General features: G+C 48.6%; 1 protein-coding gene across 5 annotated transcripts in view; it reads right to left on the bottom strand.

Annotated features, from left to right (window-relative positions):
* Nucleotides 1-5,232: 5,232 nt before the first annotated feature.
* Nucleotides 5,233-25,352, bottom strand: part of Msra (methionine sulfoxide reductase A) — a 341,517-nt gene continuing 321,397 nt past the window's right edge. For all 5 annotated transcript variants that reach the window (XM_005373800.2, XM_005373798.2, XM_005373797.2 and 2 more), the window contains one exon: nt 5,233-5,987. In XM_005373800.2, the coding sequence (XP_005373857.1) occupies nt 5,823-5,987 (165 nt within the window). In that variant the 3' untranslated portion in view covers nt 5,233-5,822. The remainder of the gene's footprint in view (nt 5,988-25,352) is intronic.

Raw genomic sequence — 25,352 nt, 5'->3', positions numbered from 1 at the left:
AGCAAAAGCAGCAAGAGCAAAAAGGGGAGGGGGGGAGCCTTTTTTTCTCCTTATATTGTATGCTGGCTATCCGCCCATGCCCACACCCTCTTGGTGTCTTCCTCTTGCACAGGCTCAGGATGCAGAACTGCTGAGTCAAGCCTCTAGACTCCTCATATTGAGTCACTGTACCAACCATAACAATCCACCCCTTGTCAATTTGGCAACTAGACACATTTCTTTAAACTAATTTCCAGATATAAAGACATTATTTTTATCAATTTACAACCTGAATATTATAACACAGGTTTGACAATCCTTAAGAACCAGTATTAAGTCTATCAACATTATATTACATTAGGACCATAACATTTCACCCCCCAAAGACTCATGCACATCCCTTTATGCAAAAGGCGTTTAGTCCATCTGTAAAAGTTGCCAAAGTCCTAACAGTTTTAGCATTGCTGAAAAGTCCAAGTCCCAAGTTTCCTCTGAGATGTAAGGCAAATTCTTAGCTGTGAGCCCCTGTACAAATGAAAAGTTAAACACTTCCAACATTCAGTGGCACAAAATAAATATTACCATTCCAAAAGGTACAAACAGGGGCATACACAGCATTGGGACCAAAGCAAGTCCAACATCCAGCAGGGCAAACAGTAAGTCCTGTAGCTCCATGTCCAGCATCTGAAGCAATCTGTGGCACACTGTGAGCTCTCAAAGGCTTGCATGATGCTACCCCTATAGCACCTCTGGTGGCTACAGCTCTTATGGTTTTTCTCTTAGGCCCGCTTTGCTCATTCCTTGCAGCTTTCCTCAAACAATCCTTTTTTTTTTTTTTTTTTTTTTTTTCCTTATCCACATTGATCAGTTTGTTCAGTGCAGTATCTTTTGGGGTTTTTGTTTTTTTTTTTTTGCTTTTTTAATCTTTTGGTGTCTCCTCTGTACTTTTTGCTTTACACTCACAGCTTCGCACACTGCCCCCTCAGGGGCACACTGCCTGGCCTCCCATACCTTTTGAAAGCTAGGTGGAAGCTTTTTAACCTCAGAACTCCTGTATTTTGTATGTGTCTAAAACCAGTGTGACACGGACGATGCCAAGGTCCACTGCCACCTACAGCAGTAACAAGGCTTTTTTGTTTTTGACTGTAGGGATCGAGTGCCTGGATCACTGAGCACTCTGAACCTGATTTTGAGGAGCAAATTTTTTATGCCACTTCAATTTTGGAACCTGGTGCAGCTGCCACCTCCACTTTGGAACATGGCGCTCTGTGGCCTTTTTTTTTTTTTTAAGCAGTCTTATACTTTTGCAAGTTTGAGGTTGTAAAGAGCGCAGATTTGTTTTTATTGATTCTCTCAGGGTATCTTTTTTATTTTATTTTTTCTTTTTAGCAATTAAGATTTTTTAGCTCTATCTTTGTAATCTACAGCTTTACTGGAGTTTTGTGGGGGTTTTTTGGCCAAACTCACATTTTAAGTCATCCTGCTATGCTCTTTGCTCTTGATTTTCAACATAAATCTGGCTAAAAGCCCCCAACAATATCCATGTCACCACCTCAACATTTGACTGCCTTGAAATTTTTTTTGCCAGATTAATTAGTCCACTACTCTTAATCTCAGTCTTAGCCCTAGTCTCTGGACATGAGCAAAACACAGAAAAACATTCTGCCCAGCCATAACACACATCATCTAGAGTCCAGCACTCAGTGCAGTCCTTTCCTGCACAAACCTCCTGAGGCTGGTCTTTTTTTGGCAGGATGTTTATTAGCCTTCTGGTCTTTTGAGCTCTGACCAGAATCTCCCATATAGGACAGCTGAAGGTGTTCTAGCTCTGCTCTTTCAGGCTGTAAGGAAAAATTTTATGGGAACCAGCTGTCCTCCAGCTATAGATAAGCAGCATGAGACTGCCCAGAAGGTGTTAGGAGTTTCAGGAAAATATCTCCCATCCTGTCCTTGGGAAAAGAAACCACAAAGGAACATACTCAGAGCAACTATCTTGCCTTTGACACTCCCTCATTCCTGAGTCTCCTCACAAAATCCCCAAATGATTGTAAAAGTCAATTTAAACTAACCAATGCTATCTGCTTCTGTAACTTCGCTTGCAAAGGCCCGCCCTTTGTGGTTTTTGGGTTTAAAAGCCGGACTTAACCCCAGCTCGGCGCTCTCTGTTCCTGCGTGTTCAGTGAGCCCCACGCATGCCTGGTAAATAAACTCCCCTTGCTTATTGCATGAGAGAGCGTCTCTTGGAGTCTTCCTTCACGCGGCGAGATTCTCGACCCTTACAAGGCGACATCTCCAAACCTTTCCAAATACTTTTCTCTAGCCATATTTACAGGCTCTACCACATGGTCAGTTATGTCACAGTAACAGCCCCACTCTCGGTACCAAATTTTGTCTTAATTCCTTTTTTCTTGTTGCTGACACAAAATACCCAATGCCTAAAATTAAGAAAGAAAAGGTTTATTTAGCTCACAGTTTATGGAGGTTTCAGTCTATAATTAGCTGGCTCCAAGGCAGGGTGGCAGGGCACAGGGACAATACTTCAAGGCAGCACAAGACAGCCAAAGCAGCAAGAACAAAGGAAGAGAGCAGCCTGTTTTTCCTCCTTACATTATATGCGGGCTATCCACCCATCCCCAAACCTCTTGGTGCCCTCCTCTTGCACAGGCTCCAGATGTAAAGCGGCTGAGTCACTTAGCCAAGCTTCTAAGATTCCTCAAGTTGACACAATGTGTCAATCACAACAATCTCTAAATTACTGAAAGAAAAGTCATCGATCTAAAATTTTTTATCCAGCAAATTCTGTTTGATAAACACATGGGACAGGGGGCTGGGGATTTAGCTCCGTGACATAGCACCTGCCTGGCAAACGCACGATAGTGAGTTCAATTCCCGGTACCAAAAAAAAAAAAACAAAAAACCACATGGGACAAAGATTTTCTTGGGTATACGAAAGCAAAACATACCCATCACCAGCAAAACTCCACTATAGGAAATATTAAATCTTCAAAATAAAAGGAATAGGATACTAATGGAAATATGAATCCAAGAATAAAGAACATTAGAAACATTAACTACAGGGGTAAATAAAAGGTAATTCTTCCTGATTTAAATATCCATATAAAATAATTGACTATTTAAAGCAAAAATAAAACTATGCTGTGGAGTTTATAACAAGTATAGAGTAAACTATATGATAACACTAGCAAAATGTCCAGGAAAGGAGGGATGGAAATACACTATTTTAAGGTGCTTACTATATACTGTGAGGCAGTATTCATGGAAATACACAATGGTAAGTTAAAAATCTCTACTATAAGCCTCAAAGCAACCACTAAAATAACACAGCAAAGAGGGATGGCTAAGAAGCCAAGAAAGGAAATTGACTGGAATCATTTAAAAATTCATTATCCTAAAAGAAGGGAGAAAAACATTAAAGGGCAAACCAAGAATAAGTAAGGTGTGTTAGCTTTGCGTAGCCATGACAAAATGCCTAATATTAACAGTGTAAAAGAGGAGAGGTTCATTTTGGCGCACAGTTTGAGAGGTTTCAGCTCACGGTCAGCTGGCTCCACTGCTTTCAGGTTGTAGAGAGGAACTGCTCATGGCCTTGGCCACTAGCTGGCTCTGCCCAGATCACAGCTGTTGCCCTTGCCCTCGGTGCTTCACGATGCCGCATGTGCTTGCTTTTCCCTGGGAGAGCACCCTTCCTCCACAGCCAACCTCAGCAGTCCCTTCCCACATTCTTTGCTCCCCTCTCTCCAGATCCCTGCATGTCAGAAGGCCTTGGCATTGGGTGCTCAGAACCACTCCCCCAGCTTCCATTCCCTCCCTAAGTGGTTCCATGGCCTCAGACGTCATCTCTGTTGTTATGATGTGTGTCTAGATGTCCTTCCAAAGCCTCTTGCAGTCATGGGGCAGGCTTCCACAGTTTTCGATTGACTCATACTCCAATGAGATGATAGGTGTGAGTGCTACACCCATCCTGGGGTGGGTAACCTGCATACAATATAAGGGAGGGAAAGATGCCTGCTTGCTGCAGCTCTTCCCTTTTTGCTCTTGTTGGTTTTGCTGTCTTCCTCCGCCATGAACTGTTGCCCTCTGCCATGTGCCACTCTGCCTTGGAGCCAGCTGAGTATGGACTGAAACCTTCACAGACTGTAAGCTAAATAAACCTTTCCTTCCTTAACTTTGGGTGCTGGGTATTTTGTCTCAGCAATGAGAGAGAAAATGTAACCAAGACATCTGTGCTGGTGGTTTTTCAGTTTTTCATTCTCAGATTGCTTTCATGCTCCAGACCCATACCCAAGCTGCCCTTCTCCAAATCCCCATTAGGACGCTTTGGAAGGTTTCAATTAGGATGTGGGAAAACTCAGGGATTCATTCACTCATCCCCACCCCAAACCTGCTCCCTCTACCATCCATGCCATTGCTCAGGCTAAAGAAGTGTGTGGACTCTCCCAATGCCTGTCCATTCAATAGAGTGTGTCCTGTCCTTAGAAGGTCCTCCCTGCCTGGCTCCACCCACCTGGTAGAGTGCTCTGTCCAGGACCCTCCTCTTGCACCCCACTGGGCCCCCACTGGCCTTTCTGCAGTCCAATTCCTCCCTGACCTAGGCCATCTTGTACTTCTGGACCCTTCTATTTGCAAAGATTTTCTTTCAAGCAGCGAAAACATGCCAAAAGAGTATGGACAGTTGTTGGCACATCTGCCCCCATGTGTCTGCTCCTGACATGCTGCCACCTGCAGGTCACTGAGAGCGTAGGTCCTTCTGTTCCCCAGTCACCACCTGGAGAGGGTGGGGCCTCCCCTGACCCACTAGCCATGATGGCCTTGAACACAAGTCCACAGCCCCCAGACCCAGCTCCTGACCTTGTCCCACTCATCTTCGTATCATCCATCAGGACCTAAAATCAGCTGCCTTCTTCATTTATTTTCATGTTTACGGCTGATGGTTCCAAGTCCCTGTCTTGAACAGAATTTTCTGTGGGTCAAAGAATGAAAGTCTCTTCCTGCTCTCTTTCTCAATGTCTCTCATGTGATAAGGACCTGGAAAACAATCATTACTGCGACAGTTGCGAGGAGATAGAGGTGTGCGTGTTTTCCATAGTTCAATCCTAATATTTCCCATTTTGGGAGAAATGATTATAAGGGTCTTTTTTTTTTAACCTCCCAAGTTCTTTTAGAGCTCCTAATTATTTTTTTGCACTTATAAATGTTCTTCTGAAATAAGGAAAAGACAGGAGACACAGGCACTTTGTATCACTGAACTATAGGTTTTTATTAGGATAAGCATTTCTTGCAGCTGTAAGCAAAGCATTGGATTCCTCAAGCTAATGCACTTCCCACGGCACAGGGTGCTGAGAAGAGACAGAAAGCCCCTTACACACATCCAGGTTCCATGGCGCACAGAGACTCAGGGGAGGATTCGTGCAGGCTGCACCTGTACACACGCTGTAAGGCACTGGAGGGCAGGTGGCGTGGAGGTGGGGCAGGACAGAGAGGAGGCTCCCACGTCCCCCGTGCTGGGCCACAGTCTCCCAGCTCCAGCCCTCAGCTCCCACGACAGGTGCCCAGAGTCCCAGAGGAGGACACATGATATTCTCTCGATCTGTTTAGAGCCCAAATGATTCAGAAAATTTCACAGTGTCATTCCCACCCGAACTTATCAGAAGACCAAATACATCTTATCAACTTGCCATTGTACTTCTTGTAAAATAAACCTCAATCAAACCCAGATTTTTATCAGCACACTTCAAAAAGCCACTGATGTGAAAAAGAAGCATTGGCCCATTAGGGGAGAGCATTTTTACTGGAACCTACAGGGGTTACCATGCCAGCAGAAGTTACTTCTTAATACCCAGGGGACAGGAAACCCCTGTGCCCCCGAGGCCACAGTAGCCATCCGGGTTCTTGCTCAGGTACTGCTGGTGGTAGTCTTCTGCATAGTAGAAAGTCTGGCCCTCCCGGATGTCGGTGGTGATTGGACCAAAGCCGTGCTTTGACAGACCCTGTGGAGAAAGAGAGAAAAAGAGAGGGATCTCAGGACCCAGTGCTGGACAAGGATCTCCCAGAGGAGGAAGAGGAGGGCGGGCAGGTGTGGCAGGCGGCAGATGGAGGCCTAGGTTGTGCACTGTCTCTGCGCTTCCCGGTGGGTGATTCTGGGCGGGCACTTTCCCCACTCTGCCTTGGTGAGCAGGGTCTTGAAGTCGGGTGTGAAACAGGTTTCTGACTCTGAAGTCTGTGTTCCACCCGCTGCCCACTGTTGCCCAGCATGTGCTGGGGCCCTGGGAACCCTGAAGCTCCCCCAGGGGACAGCAGGTACGAGTGGCTCTTGGCCGCACACCAGGAAGGACAGGCTCCCTGCCAGGACCCCAGCAGGGACCGGCCCAGCCCCTGCCAGGCTGCACAGAGAAGAGCAGGGTCTCTGCTTAGATGTCTGGGGAGCAGGGGTCCTGCGCAGTGTGTGCTCTGAGCTCTGGCCAGGTCAGGGAAGGCTGTGGCCTGAGGGCCTGTGTCAGCCCATCCCACCCTCTGCGACCCAGTTTAGGCCTGGTGGCATCTGTGCTCATGTCAACACAACCTGGGGGAGGTGAGCGGAGCTTTTTGGGGCAGGAGACCGATTAAGAAGTAGAAGCTGCTCCCCATGGAGGTTAGTGGCTTCCTCTGCTTCAGGATGGCAGCGGCGCCCAGGTTCCTGCTCCTTGTAAGCTGGGAGCGTTTGAGCATTAGGCAGCAGAGACCCAGCCCCGTGAGTGACTCCCCTTGACACAGAGCTGCAGAGCCTGTCCCTCTGTGGTCAGGACCTCCGCCCTGCGGCACAGGGAATCCCATATCAGCACTCAGCACGGTTCACTGCCTCCAGCTCCTCCTGAGAACCTAACCCTTTCCCGAGTCTCTGCTTAGAAAGAGGCAGATTCACAGTCTCACAGCCACACAGCCCCGAACGGTAAGGGACAGAGTCCTCACCGAGGTAGGCGGTTGGACCAGACGGTGCGGGGCGGGCGGAGCAGCCAGTTTTCCAGCAGGGGTTAGAAATGAGAATGAGGAGCCATCCTCGTGTCAGTTTGACAATTTCTTTTTGTAAGCTAGCAATTATTGAGGGTTTACCATATGTTGCACTCCATACAAAGACTTCACATGTGTTAATTTTAGCCTCACAACAGTCCTAGGAAGGAAGTCCTATTATTATCACCCATGTCTAAAAGTGTGTGTCAGATATTGTGCCTTGATACCTGATGTCCTCAGCTGGCCCTGGGACTATGGCAGCAGAACACCTTGGGACCACACTTCCCAGGTTCAGCTGCTGGCTCACTTTAGGTTGCACCAGTGAGAGCAGCCCTCGTGGCAGCTAAGTGCAAGGAGGGGCTATTACCTGCAAGGTGCCAGGCTGAGGTGGGCACAGGTGTCTGCAGAGAGCTCTTCTTGGCCACCTCCTGGGAGCCACTGTCCCTGGGCATCGGGCAGTGAATCATCAGACAATGGGTTCTGATGATTTCTGTAACTCCTTGGTATCCTGAAGTCTAATGGAGAACGTTCATTCTAACAGCCCACATCTAATCTAAGGGGATTCTGAACCCCTTAGACCGCTTGGGCATCCTGACTTCCTGAGCCCTCATGATGATTCTGGAGACACCAATTTCCCTGTATAAGCCCACCCTGCTTGGAAGACCTGTGCGTTTTCTGTTTCCCTGACTTAACCAAGGCAAACCCAGCACTTGGTAGCAGCACTGTGTTCAGGAAACAGAACCTCTGCGGGAATGAGGATCAGAGACTGCCCGGAGGGCACGAGAGGCCCAGGGTCAGGAGGGAGCTCCTGGGGGCGGGACGGGCTGGGGCCCACTGTGCATGCAGTGGCAACATGAGGCAATGCAAGCCCTGCAGTTTTGTGCGGACACGGGCGGTTGCGGGAATGGAATACTGCGGAGAAAATGACCCGCGAGAGGCCCGTGGGGTGTGAAGGCCACCCAGATGGCCGAGAGCTTGCAGAAAAGAAAAGTCGCCAGGTTCAGAGAACAGGAGAACTTCATGATTCTTCATGACCCGGGGCGCGGCCCTTCCCAGTCTCCTTCACGCTGGGGGCCAGCAGCCTCCGCGTGGCCCCAGGTGTCTGCGGCGTCTCCTCCAGGTCTGTTTCTCCTGAGGGTGGGCAGCCCCGCGGCCCCTCCTCACTGCCCGCCTGACTCCCCTCCTTCCAGATGACTGAGCCTGTATGAATGCGGGAGGGCGTCCTGTGCCAGGACTTCTCCAGACACTTCTGTGAATCAGGCTGGAGGAAGCAGGTCCCAGCGGGGCTCTAGGGAAACAGTGGGGAGGCCAGCGGGTGGGGATCGGGCAGTACCAGCCCTCAGCCACCAGATGGCAGTCACTTCACTCATCAGAACGTGCACGGGCAGGGAGGAAGCTGACAGCACAGAGGCTGCCCAGGAGAACGCGCCACCGGCCGGGGTCCCACACAGCCACCTCCTGGGTGGGGACTCACTCTTGCGGGAAGACTGCCCGTGCTGGGCCCCCACAGCTGTGCTTTTCCTGGGGCGCCTGCTCCTGCACCAGCTCCCTAGGAGGATGTGGTCTGGGCCACTCCATTCTGTGCCCCGTTGTTCCCCCCACCACCACTGACTCCAAAATCATTAGCTCAAGTTAAGGTACATGATCGTGACGCTTTGGTGTGTGTGTGTGTGTGTGTGTGTGTGTGTGTGTGTGTGTGTGTGTGGCTGACTTTTTGAGAGGCATAAGTGAGGCCTGACATTTGGCTCCAGACATTCCTAGAAGGTTACCCAGTGGAAGCGGTCACCTTGCGCTCTCATAGACCCTAACATCATCCCTTCCCCCACGGCCCCAGGAGGCCCCCTGCACCTCCCTGCATCATTTTCCTCCCGGAAGCAGCTTTCCTCTCTGTCAGATGGGCACAGGCCGAGCTCACCACGCGGCTCTGAGAGGACGGATGCATCGGAAGCATCACACCCTGGCGCTGGCTCCTGTCCCACATCCTCACCCCAGGCGACTGTGGGCCCTCCCACCTCACTCTCCTCAGGGGCCACCTCCAGCCCCTGACACAGTCCCCGCTTCTGCAGTCTGTGGGGCCCCACTAGGCTGAAGCAGAGCCCCCCAAAGCCTTATTATTTCTTCATATTATTTCTCTTCACTCCTCAGCTGATGCCAGACCAAGGACTCTGTCATCAAGACTGAACATTAAGTACTTGCCTATAATCCCAGCACTCTGGGAGGCTGAGGTAGGAGAATTCAAGACTAATCTGGGCAACTTAGCAAGAATCTGGATCCAAACAGAAAAATAAAAATGGGCTGGGGATATAGCTCAATGCAAAGGCCCTGGTTTCAATCCTCAGCACTACAGAAAGAACAAAAAAGAAAGAACAAAGGTGAAAGAGAAAAAGAAAGGAAGAAAGAATGAGAAAGAAAAAAAGAAAGAAAGAAAGAAGGAAAGAAAGAAAGAAAGAAAGAAAGAAAGAAAGAAAGAAAGAAAGAAAGAAAGGGAACTGAAGGCCAGCACAGAGCTTGCCCAAGGTCGCCTAGCAGCAGGAGAGCAGGACCGCCTGGCTCCTGCCCCCTCAGAAGGCCACAGGCACAAACACGGCACCCCACAAACGTCCTGAGTATCACACTGGAGGGTCGGAAGAGCACACTGCCGGTGGAGGTCAGAGGAGTTGCTGCTGGTGGCTGTCCTCTCATTCTCCATTTCACCGCCCTCGAAGTTGTGCAGGGCAGGGGCCACTGTTTCACTGCCACCCACGAGGAGACCAAAAGCTATGGAGAACCTTGCCCACGTTCTTGTGCTGGAGATTAGAGGCGGGTGGGGACAGGACTGAGACCTGCCCAGTTCTGGGTTTCGTGTTTCTTCCCACGCACATGCTGTCCCCACTGGGCACTAAAGGGAGCCAGCACCCAGGGAGCGGAGTGGCCACACCAAAGACCAACCAGTGTGCACCCAGGAGAACAGGGCGGGAGGACAGGGCCCAGCTCTGGGCATACGGATGTGTGTGCACGTGTGCATGCATGTGGGACGGGAGGGGTGTATACCACATGGACATGCATAGGAGTACCTGTAAGGACACTACATGATATACAGTCACCCCTCACTGTGGACTGACCTAGATGCACCTCTTGCGTCTTAGAAACTGTACCACAAAGGAGAAGCTCAAATGCACGCTAGTGGTTCTTACCATCCAGGGGGAGATGTGATCAAGGGTTTCCCTGAGAAGCCAGTGAACATTAGTGATGCTTTTCCCATAGAGATTCACAATCAAATATCTGCTTATAATTCCCAAGGGTTCTGTGGTCCTCTGGAGTCCAACCATGACCCCAGATTCAGAGCCTTTAGATGGGCCTGCCAAGTCAAAGCGTGTCCCCTGTCTGTCCCCTGCAGCCGCCTCTCCCCGGGCTGGGGAAAACTGCAGGCTCATCCCATCAGAGTTAAGCATTTTTAGGACAGGTGACCCTAACTTTGACCACAGTTTGAAGGCCTTTGGAGCAGGGAGAAATGGCTGTGCTTGCTACAGGGAAAGTCACCAGGAAGAGAGAGAAAGAGAGAGACTGCAGTGCTAATCTGGCCAGGCTCCTATTCATGTAAGCTCAGAAGTCAGAGCAAGTGAATCCTTCTCCACCCACCGAAAGAACTCAGGCTTATGTGCTGGGTTTATGTTTCATTATTTGTAAAATGGATATGTGTATTTCATCTTAATTTATGATTATTTTTAAAACATTCTAATGGTATGAAATTCATTTCCAAGAACAGAAGACCAGTTTATGATGCACACATGGGATATTGGGGTTTGATTTCAAAGAACCCAAACCTTTTCCTTCTGAATGCAGACCACTTCAGTTCTTCCAGATCCATTTCTGTCACTTACACACACACACACACACACACACACACACACACGCACACCATGCAGGCTTATACGCTACAATGCCCTAGTCAGCACTGAGTCTCCATGGGCAATTTCCAGCTGACCAGATTGCCATCCATCAAAATTCCTGGGAAAGGGTATGAAATAACTGTCATGGCCCTTCAATAAAACCGCTAGGAAGAAAACCATCATCTCTTCCAAGCAGAGCAGAGGCTCCTGTGTGTTTGGCTCCGTGCAGCATGGAGCAGGTTCGGCAGGAGCCAGGGAGCAGGTTCACCTCCCCTGGATGGCTCTGCAACCCCAGGAGGACCCTAGAGCCTCAGGAGCTCCTGGTTCTGGAAGAACGGAATTGTCTCCATGAGGCACTCTATCGCCTTCGGGACATGCAAGGAAGACAAGTTCCAGCAAGCAAAAGCTCCCTCCACCAGTGTGACAAAGACAGGAGAGTGCTTAGAGGGGACGGTGCCCTTACAAGGTGCCATCACAGCAGCACTGACCCTTCCCAGCCTTGGGAACAGAAGGGAAAGAAAGGAGAAAAAGAGGTGACACAATTAGGACTAATGTGGTCCATTTAGAAGAGCTGCTTATGCAAATGATGGCCTCTCCACAAAAGATCTGGCTTCTTAGAAGGGCTGCGGCATTCTAGGGCTCCGTCCTTCCCCAGACTGCAGTTCTGTCAAGCAGTTAATGGCTTTCATTATCTATTCCTCTGTGTCCCCTGCACCCTCAGAGGTAAATCACAGTGTCCTCTGACCCAGAGAGGAGAGTTCGCTTGGTTTGCAATGCAAAATGGTAGAGCTGCTGGCTGAGTTTTGTCTCTGTAGAGAGCGGGAAAGGATGAGTTTCTCTTGTTCACTTGACCAGTAAAGCTCCAAAGTGCCGCCCTCGCTCCTCAGAGTAGAGACAGTGGTCGTGGCTGCTTCACAATGCAGAATCTGAGCTGTTCTCCAGACCCATCGAGTTGAAATTAGCATTTTATAACGATCTCTGTGTGTTACAATTTGAGAACCGCTGCCCTGTAGGACAAGTGTGGCGCTCACCAAAATCCCTTGCCTCTGTCTTGAAGTCAGGCTGCCCATGTGACCTGCTTGGCCCAATGAACTGTAAGTGGAAGTGATTCTGTGGTCTCCTAGCAGAGGCTGTGAAGACTATGCAAGCCTCAACACTTTTCTTCCTTTGCTACAGGGCCTGACAGTGCTCCTGGCTGGTCCAGCGTTTGCCAGTCCTGAGGCTCCTCTGCAAGTATGCATTTAACTCTTCAGCTTCCCTTGACTAACCTCGTTACTGGGATGGCAAGGGGGTTATGTGCCAGGACCATGCCAGACAGTAGGGAAACAGACACAGAAGATAGCCCTGGCCTCGAAGGGCTGGCAGCAGAACAATTGCAATGTGGCCTGCACAGGCCTCATGTGTCTTGCAGGCACCGTGCTAGGTGTTAGGGATAAAGACAGTGCAAGAGAGCTTGCCCTGTGCTCAGAGAGTCCATGGTCTAAGAAGTCAGGCCATACACTGAGGCTGTGCGGGCCTGAGTGCCACACTGAGGGAGCAACAGAGTCTCAGGACTTTGCTGGAACAGGGTGCATAGCTCCACTGCAGGGCAGAAGAGGCTCTCTGCAGGCAGAGGTCAGACTTCTGCTGGGGGAGACCGGACTTCCTGGTCATGAATACCTGCTTTGAGAGGCAGGGGGTGTTCTAGAGGGTCGGAGGTACAAAGAGAATGCTTTGGGGGTAAGGAGGAAGGACATGCTCACCTGCTGGGAAGATGTGTTCTGGAGCAGGTGGGCTGGAGCGGGGCTTGGCACAAGGGTGGTGCTTGGGGCAGGAAGGGTGTGTGTCGGGCAGAAGTGACCTGGGTGCCTTGCACATGGAAGGAGTGGAAGAGAGGAGTAGGCAGGGCCTGACAGCATCACGGGCAGAAATGTGAGGGCCAAGGCGGAGCCCGGCAGACAGGGGGCTATGTAGCAGGAAGAGGGAGGCAAGGCAGAGGAGTTGATTCTATTTCTGCAAGGTAATACAGCTCGGGTTTACTCTTCCACCACCCAACGGTCACAGCGGCACACAGGGGCACTTCCTGGATGCAGGAGGACCTGAGTCCCTCCCACTCCCCTCGCCTGCCTCCCCATCCCCAGTAGCTCCCCGCTGAAAAGGAGAAAGGCGGAGCTGTGACTTTCTGCTTGGCCAGAGATGAGGCTCAGAATCTCAAGGCTGGGAAGGGGCACCGCCTATGGGCTCTGGCTTAGACAGCGCACCCTCCACCTTGAGAAGTTTTACACCAATCACGCGCTCAAGGACCCCTGGTTTCTCTTGATTTGATCTTTCCTTTGAGGCCTACTGGTTGCAAAAAAAGAATTCAAATGACTTTTCCCCAACGAGTTTTCCTTTCATGGCTTCAAGTTGCAGGAGGAATGATGTCTTTTCGCTCTCTCTCTTCTCTGTATCTCTGAGGGGTTATAATCTGCTTTTTCATATCTGCAATCAATTAACAGCAACCTCTGTTTTTGTTATATTCTTAGCATTTAGTACACAAAGGAAACCACTTTTCACTTTTCAGAAAAGCCAAGGACACCGGGTTTCACCTTGAGGATGAAATGCAGATTTCATTAAAAGGAAAGATCCTTCATTCCAATAGGTTGAATAGAAAATAACTTAAAGCAACATGCCAGCTGCTTAAGTTCAGAACAGTGAATTCAGTAAGGCCAAGGAGCTTTGCAAAACTCCACATTTCTCATTTGTGTCTGAATCTTGGCAACTCAAGGCTTCTGGGAAGAAGACTGGCCCTGATTGGAGCAGTATGCAGAGTGGCCAACCATGTTGGTGTACCCAGCACTAGGGCTTCTCAGGATGTAGGACTTACAGTGAGGACAGCCTCAGGCAAACTGGACAGGTTGGTCACGCTAATTGTGAAGAGATGAAGAAAGTTATGTCTCATATGTTACAAGCAATGGAAAGTTTGTTTCATCCATCTGAGCCTAAGTTTACTCAGCTGTGAAATGAGGTTAAAGAAGAAGGATGCCCTCCCTGTTAAGCCTTCTCTGTCTGAGCCCCGACTTCCAGAGTCTTTTCTAAACTGGGGAACTTTTTCAGATAACAAATTTATTGAGATAGTTCACATACCATAAATCTTACCCTTTTAAAGTCTGCTGTCTAGTGGTTTTCTGCATTGCTATAGTTTGGATCTTGAACACCCCCTGAAGGTCCGTGTGGTGAAGGTTTAGTTCCTAGCCCATGGAGGTGCTGCAGCGGGTAGCAGAACCTTTAAAGGCTGGGCCTAGTGGGAGGCAGTTAGGTCATCGAGGCAGGGGTAACTTTAAAGACAATAATAGGATGCCAATCCCTTCCTTTTTCTGCTTCCCCTCTGCCACGAAGTGAGCCATTTCCTCTGCCACGTGCTTTCACCAGGATGTGCTGCCTCATCGCAGGCCGAAAGCAACCAGCCGACTGGTCCCAGACTGAGCCCTCAGAAATCCTGAGCCGAAGTAAACTTTTTTGTTGTAAGTTGTTTCTCTCAGGTACTTCTTCGGGGTGATGGAGAGCTAACAGAGCACATTCTCAGAGTTGTGCAGCTGTCACCATTTTCTGACCATTCTTTTTTCTGTTTGTTTCTTGGATGGGGTTATCTCCCCTGACATATCTTCAAGTTCAAGCCTTCTTTTTTCTGCAAACTCAGCCCTTCTAGGGAAGTTTTTCATTTAAGAATGCACCTTTGAATTTTTACATAGGTCTATTTAGTTTCAGAATTTCTATTTAGTTGTTTTGTCTTACAACTTCTATCTTCTTATTGTTATTCTTTATTTAGTGACATACTGTTTTTTATATTTTCTTTTAATTCTTTAAATATGGCTTCCCTTACTTTTTTTCAGTATATTTATGACAGCCAGTTTGAAGTCTTTGTCTGGTAAGTTGTCCTTTTTTATTTCCTTGTCTCATACTTTTTTCTTGAAAATTTGACATTTAAAAAATATAATGTAGCAACTCTAAAATCTGATGATGCTCCCCCACAGCAAGTAGTAATGTTATTTTTTCTTGCCATTCGCCTGTTTAGTGACTTTCTTGGGCTAATTCGGTAAGGTTTGTACCCTTTTCCAGGCACAACCACTGAAGTCCCTGTTTTATCAGCTAATGATTAAGCAGAGTTCCTTAAATGCTTTGAAGCTGCAAGTGTCCTGCCTGTTGCTGAGCAGCTCTGTGTAGTTGGAACACTCATGCCTTCAATGCTACAGTGGTTTTCAACTCAGTTTTACCTGTAGCTCTTTGCTTGCTTCAGGTCAGTGAAATGGGCTATAAGTTGGAGGAGGCATTTGCCCTTAGTTCTCTGAGAGCTCAATGAAATTAACTGACAGTCAGCAGATCTGCAGGAGAAGAAGGTATATGGATTTATTCAGCATGTTCATGGAAGCCATGCCAAATATGAAACTCAAAGAGGAGGTTAAATGGGTGAAGTTTCAATACTCTCTTCAGAGGGGAGAGGATAATAGGGGGCTGCAGGCAATTTTAGGGGGATAGTAAATGATTATGGGGAGAAATAAACAAGCCCAAAGAGCAGACAGCGGCCTGGGACAAAGTTCCCCTCACCTCTGGAGATAGTGACAGGTTCCTGGGAGGGGAGGGCGGAAATTTCCTGGGAGCAGAATTGTCTTGTTTCACAGATGAAGTCTCCCAGCCCATCTCTCTTGCTACCCTCGGAAGAACAGATGAAAGTCTGTCTGGCTGAGGCATTCATCTCTTCTCTCATGGCTCATTTTTCTTTGATGAGGTTCCCAGGAAAGGGGCTTAAGAGATTTGCATTTCTTTTGGAGGAAGTTTCCTCAGTGAGATAAGGAAACTTCAGAGAGAGCCCCTTCCCTGTGGCTGGGGGTGATGGCAAGAGAAGGTTAGAAAGTCCTTGGTCCAGAGGCCAGATCTGTTCCTTTCTGTTCCTTTCATCCAAAAACGCTCAGCATGCCAGAGTACCACACTTTGGGTATCATATTCTGAGCCTCAAAAGGGCCTTCACATATATATATATATATTTGTCCTTTTCCAGCTGAAGGACATTTGGTTTTCTCTAGTTCACAGTTATGAATAAAGCTGTCATAAACATTTGGGACTAGACTTGTGAGTGAACACACGTCGTATTTTCTTATATCAAAATCCAGGAGTGGGACTGTCATATTGCACAACGTAAATATGTATTGAATTTAACACCAAGTTTTCCAGTGTTTTTCCAAATTGGCCGCACCATTTGCATTTGCCCCTGCAATGCATGAGCGTTCCCACAGCTCTACATTATTGCCAGGACTGCAGACTCTCATTGTCTTAGATTCTGTTATTCTGACCATGGACAGTGGAATCTCAGGATGGTTATAATTGGTATTTCCTTAAGGATGAATAATGACCTTGGGCACCTTTTAATGTTCTCAGATTTGCTTTCTATATATCTTCTTTGGGAAGCATCTGTTGAACTCTTTTATCCATTTTTAATTGGTTTGCTTTTATTGTTGGATTTTTGAGTTTTCTATATATTCAAAAATTATGTTTTGATTTCAAATGTACAACAGTGGCCCAAGAGCCTAATAGGTTCCTATCAGGGTTTTTGGGTTCTATACCTGTAAGATGATGTGTTATGTATAACATTTATATTTTCCTAGATACACACACACATCTTCTTAAGCCAACTCACTTTTTCAGTTTAGTTGGTTCAGCCAATATTTACTCTGTCCTGTTCAATCACTGTGCAAAGGGCCAGCGAACCAAAGTTGATTAGTGCACAGTCTCAGCAACTGAGGAAACACTGGTTTTAAGAAATGTGGTTTAAATTTGGATTCAATTAAAAAATACACAAGAATGACTACATGCAACACATCAGCTTTTGAGTAGAAAATGACTGTTTAGATAAATGACGGAGGCATTTTCATTCTGACTTTGTAAAGGCCATTAATTGTCACCAGTAAATTCCTTACTAGGAATAAAGAAAAATTCCTGAATACAGCCCTTGTTTGGAGTATCATATATTGTGAAAGGACGCAGTTTGCATTGGCTTGTGCTGCAGTTTGGTGGGGGATGCTTCCGTATTCTGAGCCTATGATACGTGGTGAAAGCCAAGTCCAAAGAAAGCAAACCACTCAGTGTGCTGTGCTGTCTGTGGGGTGGTCCACGGCCACCCCGAAAAGTGTTCTGCTTAACTGTAGCCCGACGTTTCATCTGCAGAACTGCTGGTGCCGGCTTCCTGAACACAGAAAATCACCTGGCCACAGCAACTTCAAAAGCCACCTCCATTTCTTAAAACCCTCTTACACTGAGTTAAAAAGAATGAAACACTGCACCTTTATTATTTTTGTATTCACTGATTAAGACAATGAAGTTGTGCTCACTTCATATTAAGAAATGGAAGCCTCTCCTCAGACGCCCTCTGCCCTGGGGTGAGTGACATCTGTCAGCCGCAAACAGGCCAGCCAGCTTGCAAGCAGAGACTCTCCCTTGGGCTGTGACAGGGAGAACCTCATAATATATTGGCTAGGCCTATGAATTAAATGATAGGGTTTTTTATGATTATCCAAGGAAACTAAAAATAGGAGTATAAAATGAAAGAGGCGCTATGGAGAAAGTGCACTTCAGAGAGCGATTGCTGTCATGAGTTAGCCTCCAAACTCACGTGGCTGAGAATCTAGGAGCTTGCTAAAAAAGAAAGGAAAGCTACTTCTGTCACATTTGTCTGAAGCTTAACAATGACCTGGTGGGAGGACACAGCGAGGCCCACCGGAGGCTGCTTCCCCGAGACCCTGGTGAGAGGCTCAGGGGCTGTGGGTGATCAGCGTGGACATGCTAGTTTAGCAGCTCAATTTCCACATAGGCATTACTGGAGGCTCCTCACCCCCTCCCTGCTCATCCTCATCCTCATCACCATAGAAAACCTGAGTGGGAATGGGATAGAGGGTCTCCATGGGGATGATTAAGCTTCTTAGGAATGGAATATTGTCAGGATTTTTTGGTTTTGTTTTCTGAAAGAAGGAAGGGAGGGAAAGAAGAGGGGAGAGAGGGAGGAAAGAAAGTGGAGGGCGAGATCCAAAACAGGCCGCAAGTATTCTTTGCCAGAGCCTGATTTTCATTTTCAAGATTCAGAACCAGTGGAAGAACTGGATCTCCCCCCAGAGAACGGGAACATAAGCTCATTATCTGATTTAAATTTGCATATAATTGGCATGCTTTCCAGTTAAGACAATAAAAATCCATGTTAACTGGAGTTACGACAATGGCAGGATATACTTAAAGCAGTGCTTGTCTTTAAGCATGAAAACCTCCCTGCAGTGTCTCCAGGAGTTCTCTCGTGTTTGTGTGGAGGCTGAAGGGGTGGGGTCTGAGCTCAGCCAAACCATTCGACCTTGAGCATCTGACCTTGAGCCTCGGCCTTGTCTTGTGGAGTGAGAATAAGATACCATCTTCTCAGCACAGTTTTGAGGCATAGATGGAATCACATGTTTGAAATATATATCTCATGGATTGCATTTCAGCTGTGCTGCCCAAACTGAGCTAGCTATTTTTGTAACGCTGTGGTCTTAGTGAGTCCATGGAATGTCACATCCCCAATTGGGATGGTAGGGATTATGCCCAGAGCAGCAGGAAGACCAAGAGCCTGACAGAATGAAGCCTCAGCCTTTCCTGGTGTCACCAGCACACCCAGATGAGTGGATTGCTTTTTTACATGGCATCCAGATTCCTGGTACTTTAAAGACAGCCGGTCGGCAGACTTCCCTCACTACAGTGTAGGGGAACCGGGCCAAATGCTCCATCCACACACATGTTCTGAATGTCACAAAACTCATAGCCGTGGGAAGAAAAGGGACTCAGGCCTTGAAGGATGGGCCTTTCCTGTGACTCACTCTATGCAGGGACATTTCCACTGGCATCCATTAAAACCCCAATGAGCATCCTGTTACCGGAAGATAAAGACTACAACATGTCCACGGGGGCCAGAGGAAAGGGACTAAGAGCTGCCATTCCTTGGATATCTGCTCTTGTGCCACTTACTCTCCTGCTTCCTTTGCATACCATCCTGTGACCCCTTTGGATGGAGAAGTTTTATCAGCCCTGTGTTGGTAAGAAGCATACTCAGATCAGAGAAGAGGGAAGGCAGGGTTGCATGCCAGGCAGTCTGACTTGGTAGCTGTTGTAGTTTGGAGTTTACAAGGGGAAACAGTACAGGACATATAATTTATAGAATTATTTTATAATAGTCACCCAAAGAGTCATATATAAAAAGAGTGCAGGAAATTGTCCACACACTAAACACCAAAGACTCCAGCTGAGGGCCTGGATCCCACAGTAATGTCCTGCATGAGTCCAGCTGAAGACCTAGAGCCCATAACAATGCCCCCCTACAAGTCTAAGTGGAGGTCAAGAGCCCATGACAATGTCTCATACAGGACTGTGTCAGGGATCTGTACTGGGAAGGCCACAAGGTCAGTGGTGGAAGCTAGAAAGTCTGTGTCAGTGGGATGAAAGATCTGTGCTAGCAGGCTGAGGGATCTGCACTGGAGCCAGAAAATGATGCTCAAAGTAAGAACCAGAGCTCCCCTAAAAAGTACCACAGCCATCCTCAGCAACAGTGAGGTCCAGAGCTCCTCTAATGATCAGGACAGCCAAGTTCCCATCCAGAAAGCCAATGCAACAAGCTTGTCTAGGAGACTGGGCAGTGCACCATTTTCCCCTCTGGAGCCAGGAAATGATGCTCAAAGTAAGGACCAGAGCTCCCCCAAAGTGAACCGTAGCCATTCTCAGTGACAAGATCCCAAGCTCCTTCACGATGAGAACAGCTGAGTTCATCAAGAAAGCCAGCCCGGCCAGCTCCTCCAGGAAAACCAACAGCTCCCTACAGCTTCTCAACAGCTTCCAAACTTCTTCCTCTCCAGGTCTACCTCTTATGTTGTTGGCAACAATCCTCAGGTGGGCCTCCCACACCCAGCACCATGCTGGTTTAGTTCAGCTGGGTGTTACTAGTTGACCCCCAGTTGTCAGTCTACCACAATAGCCCATGTTCTCTACCACACACTATGTCCACTTTTTAAAACTTAATTTAATTTAAAATTTTTAGTGGTACTAGGGGCTGGAACCCAGGTCATGGAGCATGCTAGGCAGGTGCTCTACCACTGAGCTATATCCCTAGTCCTTTTCATCTTTTATTTTTGAGACAGGGTCTTGCCAGGTTTTCCATGGTATGTGAAGAGAAATGGTTCCATGATCCCTCAAAGACACTAAAATCCAAGGATGCACAAACCCCTTATATGAAATGATGTACCATTTGCATATAACCTACACATATCCTCCCATACACTTTATATCATGTCTATGTTACTTATACTACCTAGTACAATGTGAATAGTGGTCACACTATATTGGTTAGGGAATAATGATAAAAAAAAATCTTTACATGTCACTACAGAAGAATTGTTTAATAATATTTTCCCTGTGCACTTTATTGCATCCATAGCTGTGGAGCCCGTGAATATGTAGGCCAACTATAGCTCACTCACATTATCTCCTATCAGCATGGTGGATGAGGTTAACTTTATGTAAACATCTGGAGGGTTTATTACACATTCCTGTTTAAATATCACTATGGAGACATAAAATAAGAGCAGTCCTGGTTATCCCTCCTGACAACTTTGATTTCTATGATTGCCTCCCAGAGATGTGGCCATCTCTCCTGGGCTTGTGTTTCCTGCCGGTGAGCCAGGTCTCCGCTTGTGACAGCACAGTTTTGCTGCTGAGGTCCTGATCTTGCAATTGCCCTTGAGACAAAATTAGAATTTGGTGTGCAGGTCTGTCAGTGTGTCAAATTTTGGTTTTATTGACAGTCTTAGATGTTCCCATTGATTGGTTCTTCTCTGCAATTGTATTAATGGATTCAAAGGATCTGCGCATTGCCAGCTTAGCATAAAGATCCACCTGATCCCAGCAGGACTCTCAGAGTCGAAACCTGGCCAGACTTCAAAATGCAAGGACCACAGGAGGCAGGATAGGCATTAAAATAAAAAGATAACGAGTGGGTGGTCATTTTTATAAAAGTACAAGCCACTCTACACTGCAGGTACTTGTTCTGGTCAGTACTCATGCTCCATCCTGCCATCCCCTGTCCAGGTGCCCTGAACACCTCTCTCCAGGCCACTCCCCACCTGTCCCCAGATTGTCAGCTACAGCATACCCTAAATGGAGCCATGATCTGCCTCTCCAGCAGCATACCGTAACTGGAGCCATGATGTGCATCCTCCCTGTCCCTGTGTGGCACACAGCATCATAAGCCGCTGGCCCTAGCTGTTCACTATCTACTATTGTCATCTCCCCCTCACCCTACTGACTGATTTGGGGAAAATCTGGACAATTCATCCTGAAAAGTTCTTGAGTCCATCCCCACCCCACTGATGGTTCCACGGTTCAGTCACCGCCAACCTCTGCCTGGACTTACCTTGTCCCTCTAAGTGGCCTTGCTGACTCCTGCCACAGCCCTAAACCCCTCTCCTCTGCCTGGCCCTGCACTGGGTGGGCTGGTAACAGCCTGTGAGGCACAGTTGTTGTCCACCATGACAGAAAGAAAATGTCACCCCCAACAAGGCAGAACGCGAGGTGTCCAGTCGGCGCCTAGTGGCAGCTCCTACAGCTGTGGGTATTTCCAGCAATGCTCAGGTCAGGGAAGTCAGGTCCAAACCACAGAGTTTGCAGAGACAAGGAAAAGCCCTGTACCCTTCAGAGATATCAAAAGAACAAACACAGAGCAGGTGGACGTGGCTTTTCGGTGAAAAGGCATCACCTCTCCCACATGAGGGTAGACGGCCTGCTTCACAGTCCCGAAAGGGAAAAGTAAGGAAGGTTTAGTAGCCCACACAAGGAGATAGATGCAAACTTCTCTGGGCTGTGCCACCTCATCCTCAGCTAATGCTGAGCCTGGCCACTTCTCCCACACCCCTCTCCTCTTTCTGCACCTTAACTACCACTTACTGGCAGGACTTTGACCAAGTCACTTAATCATTTGAAGTTGCTCACCCCTACAATGAAAATGGCAATATTATTTTATAGACATGTTAGTGTAAAACTCACAAAACACTCCTCAAGAGGCTATTATTCTCATTCTCTAGATGAATAACAGAAGTTCAGAAAGGTTTGGTTACTTGTCCAAGGTCATGCTGCTAACATGTCACCATGATTATGGGAGACCATTCTTGGCAACGTGGCAGACTTTCTCAGCACTTCTGTCTGGGAGTGTACATACCCTCTCGCCTGTCCCAACTTGGGCCAGGTAGGTGAGTCTTGCTTCTAGCTCCAGCCTGGCCCACAGGCACTATCACCTCACAAAGAACTGGATCTAGCAGAAGTCACTCACACTTCTCCTTGTGTCAGGAGAGCAGGGTCGCGGTCCCTAACTCCTATTGTCTTCTTCTGCTCCTATTGAGATCACTAAAAGCACGCTCTCTGCAGAGGACCTTTCCTGGGGACATGCCTGGTGAATAGCTCCTCTCAGTCCCTCCTCTGTGCTGTGTGTCTGTGTGCACAAGCATGCACAAATTCGTATGTTCATGTGCATTTTCTCTCAGGGCTCACCTTGAAACCTCACCACACTACTCTGCATCCCATCACCTTCTCCAGCACTTTGTCCTGCTCCCAGGGCAAAGTCTGCTCTATAAACAGTGGTAGATTTGGGCTCCTGAGGGCCCCAGGGTCTGGAGAAAGGACAGAGGCAGCCCTCTGAGTGTCAGTTGCAGAGAAGGAAAACATGGGGTGTGGAGCGCACAGCTTCATTCTCTCGCTCTTTAAGAACCTGGCAGCAGCAGCTCATCTCTCTCCTGCCAGTGATGGAGCAGCAGAGACTTGGCGACAGGCTCAGCCAGATGTCACCCACATCTGGCTGCCTTGGCTGGTGAGTTGTTTGGAATGAGGAGCCCAAACATGGTGCGGGAGGTGCCCAGGGAGCTGTGCGGCCGCAAAGCCAAGGCCCTCCCCTTCTTGCATTGCCTATCCCTAGAATCAGGTCAACTAGCTGGTATCTCTCTGTTTAGGTGCAGGCAGCAGAGGGCACAGGGGCACTGGACAGGGCAGGCCTGCCTCCCCTCTTGGCTCTCCTGAGCTGCGCTGGGATCCTGCTCCCCCCGGTGCCGGGGCATAGACATGTCTTGCTATTTTAGAGACCAGGCTCCCAGTGCACTTCAGTACTGGTCAACAGAGGAGCCGCTCCCGATGGTCTTCTGTCCCACGTGTGCAGGACCACACTCGGTAAACAGATGGACAGAGCAAAGGGCGGACCAGCCCCTGCATCTGCATGGCTGTGACAGCTGGGCTATCGTAGGCTTTGCCTGGGCCAAGGCCAAAGCCATCCATGGAGAGCACAGCCACACCCCCATCAAACACTCCAGTGAGGAGGCTGCGCGGCTGCATTATGATGAGCAGACATGCTGGATTCGCAGGCTGGTGGCCAAACACCAGAGTTCCAGGCTGAGGGGGCACCTCCTTCCATCTGCACCCTGAGGCAGGCGCTACACACAGATCCGAGGCTGGGCAGGGCGCTGCATACACATTAGCAAGGGTGCAGGAGGCGGCACCATGCTACAACCTGCCAGTGGGCACACGTGGGTCACCATCTGCCGTAGAGAGCCGGCACCTGTCAGAAACAGCTGCTGATGGCAGTTCGCAGGTGAGGGAGAGAGCAGCGCCCACTGGGACCACGCAGGGCGTGCTGCCTGGCCCTCAGGAATGCCAACTGTTCACCAGAGACTCGTGCCATGGGGGCACATGACAGACCATGTTTCTTCGCCTACTCTCAGGGACAGTGTAGGGACACCACTGTTCTGCCTCCCTGGCCACAGGTTCCAGTCATGGTTGTCACAGGATGAGGGGATGTGTGCTCAGGATTCCCTGTCAGGAAGAGGAAATTCCAGAGCAAGCCTGCGAGAGTGCAAGCACAAGGTCTCTGGCAGCAAAACCCTGCTGGTCTGCGGGGAAAGGCAGCAGTATAATTCAGTATAATTGCCAGCATCCCCGTGACAGACGAGACCCCCCAGGAGAGGCCGCCAGTGTGGCCGGCTCCTCCCCAGAAGCTGCTTTTCATATAAACAAAGTTTACTTCATTAATATAAAATAAAAATCATTAATATCATGATTTTAGTGAGAAATATTTCTAAAGTGAGTTATATGTGCCCTTGAATACCATGTTAGGACTTCTTATGTCCCAGGCATTTTCTACTTTACCTCCTTTCTTTTTTTTTGGTACCAGGAATCGAACAGACCTTGTGCTTGCCAGGCAGGTGCTTGTGCCGCTAAGCTCTGTCCCTGACCCCTTTCCCTCCTCTCAGACAATCCCTTCATCCTATTCACCAGACTGCATGACTAAGGCTTGCAGGGCTAAAGGGACTCAGAGGACACGGGGCTGTTGCTGCAAAGTCAGGCCTTGAGTATGGCTGTGTGCCTCAGTCTCTCAGCCTGAATCAGTCGGCCCTACTGCTACCTCTCCCCACCTGTGTTCCTGGCTGCTCCCAAAGCTCTCGGGGCACACAGGGGCATGGGGCACATGCTGTTGGCCACCAGCACATGAGGCACAGATGGTGGCCTCTTCCAGAATGTTCTCCTAGGGCCATCTAGGGGCTGGCATCCTCTTGAGGGTGAAAGTGCAGTCTGAAGCCCACATCTCCTCAGAGGTCCACCCTGATAGGCTCTCTTACACCTGCACAGCCTCAGTCTTCCTTAGAGCTGAGTCACTTGAGCACCCAAGGGTCCTTTGACTGGCTGGAAGGCTCTGCAGGAGCAGAGACGCACTGTTGCTTCTGGTCCCTGCAGCCCAAACCTGCTGAGCCGCTTCTCACATATACCATGGGACTTTCTCCTGCAGGCTGGGGTGGCATCACTTTCCTAGGGGACGCCACACAGCGAGCACCTGGCTTCTGGAACTGTCACAACTGCTGTCCCTCTTGCTGACTGCTGTTCCTTTTGTCTCCAGTGCCACGATTCTAGAAACTTCACTGGTGCCTTCCGAGGGTCTTCCCTAAGCCTGCTGTGGACAGGTCAGTCTGCAGATCCTCCTTTGTCAGGGTTGATGAACAAGAACCTCGGGCTTTCTGTGTATGCGAGCCTCAGACCAGGGCCACAGCAGGAGCTGTTCACAGGCTCAGGTGCACGGACTTGGCAATCTATCTTCCAGTTGCTCAGTGCTCTCTACGCTTCCAGTTTTCAAATATTTCACACCATTCTGTTACTTGGAAGGCATGTGTTTGGGCCATGGTTTTAAGTGTTCTCACTGCTCCCCAGAAATAAATTTCAAATACTGTAACAGAAGGAACCAGGCTCTTTACCAACATCAGTGCCATTCAAGGCGGGGCAAATACAATTTTATGCTTAAACCTCAAGTCTGGAAAATTCCCCACTGATGCCACATTGCCAAACCAAGTCACTACAGATATCACCCAAAACATAAATCTACTGTCCCTTTGAGAATTGCTTGAGGATCTATGAATGAGCTTTTTGTGCTGAGAGCATTTCCAACAGATCATGTCT

The sequence above is a fragment of the Chinchilla lanigera genome, unplaced genomic scaffold, assembly GCF_000276665.1.
Source record: "Chinchilla lanigera isolate Chin_1 unplaced genomic scaffold, ChiLan1.0 scaffold00002, whole genome shotgun sequence".
NCBI classification, from domain to species: Eukaryota; Metazoa; Chordata; class Mammalia; order Rodentia; family Chinchillidae; genus Chinchilla; species Chinchilla lanigera.
Note: the sequence above shows the minus strand (reverse complement) of the source record. Positions and strands in the feature narration are given on the sequence as shown.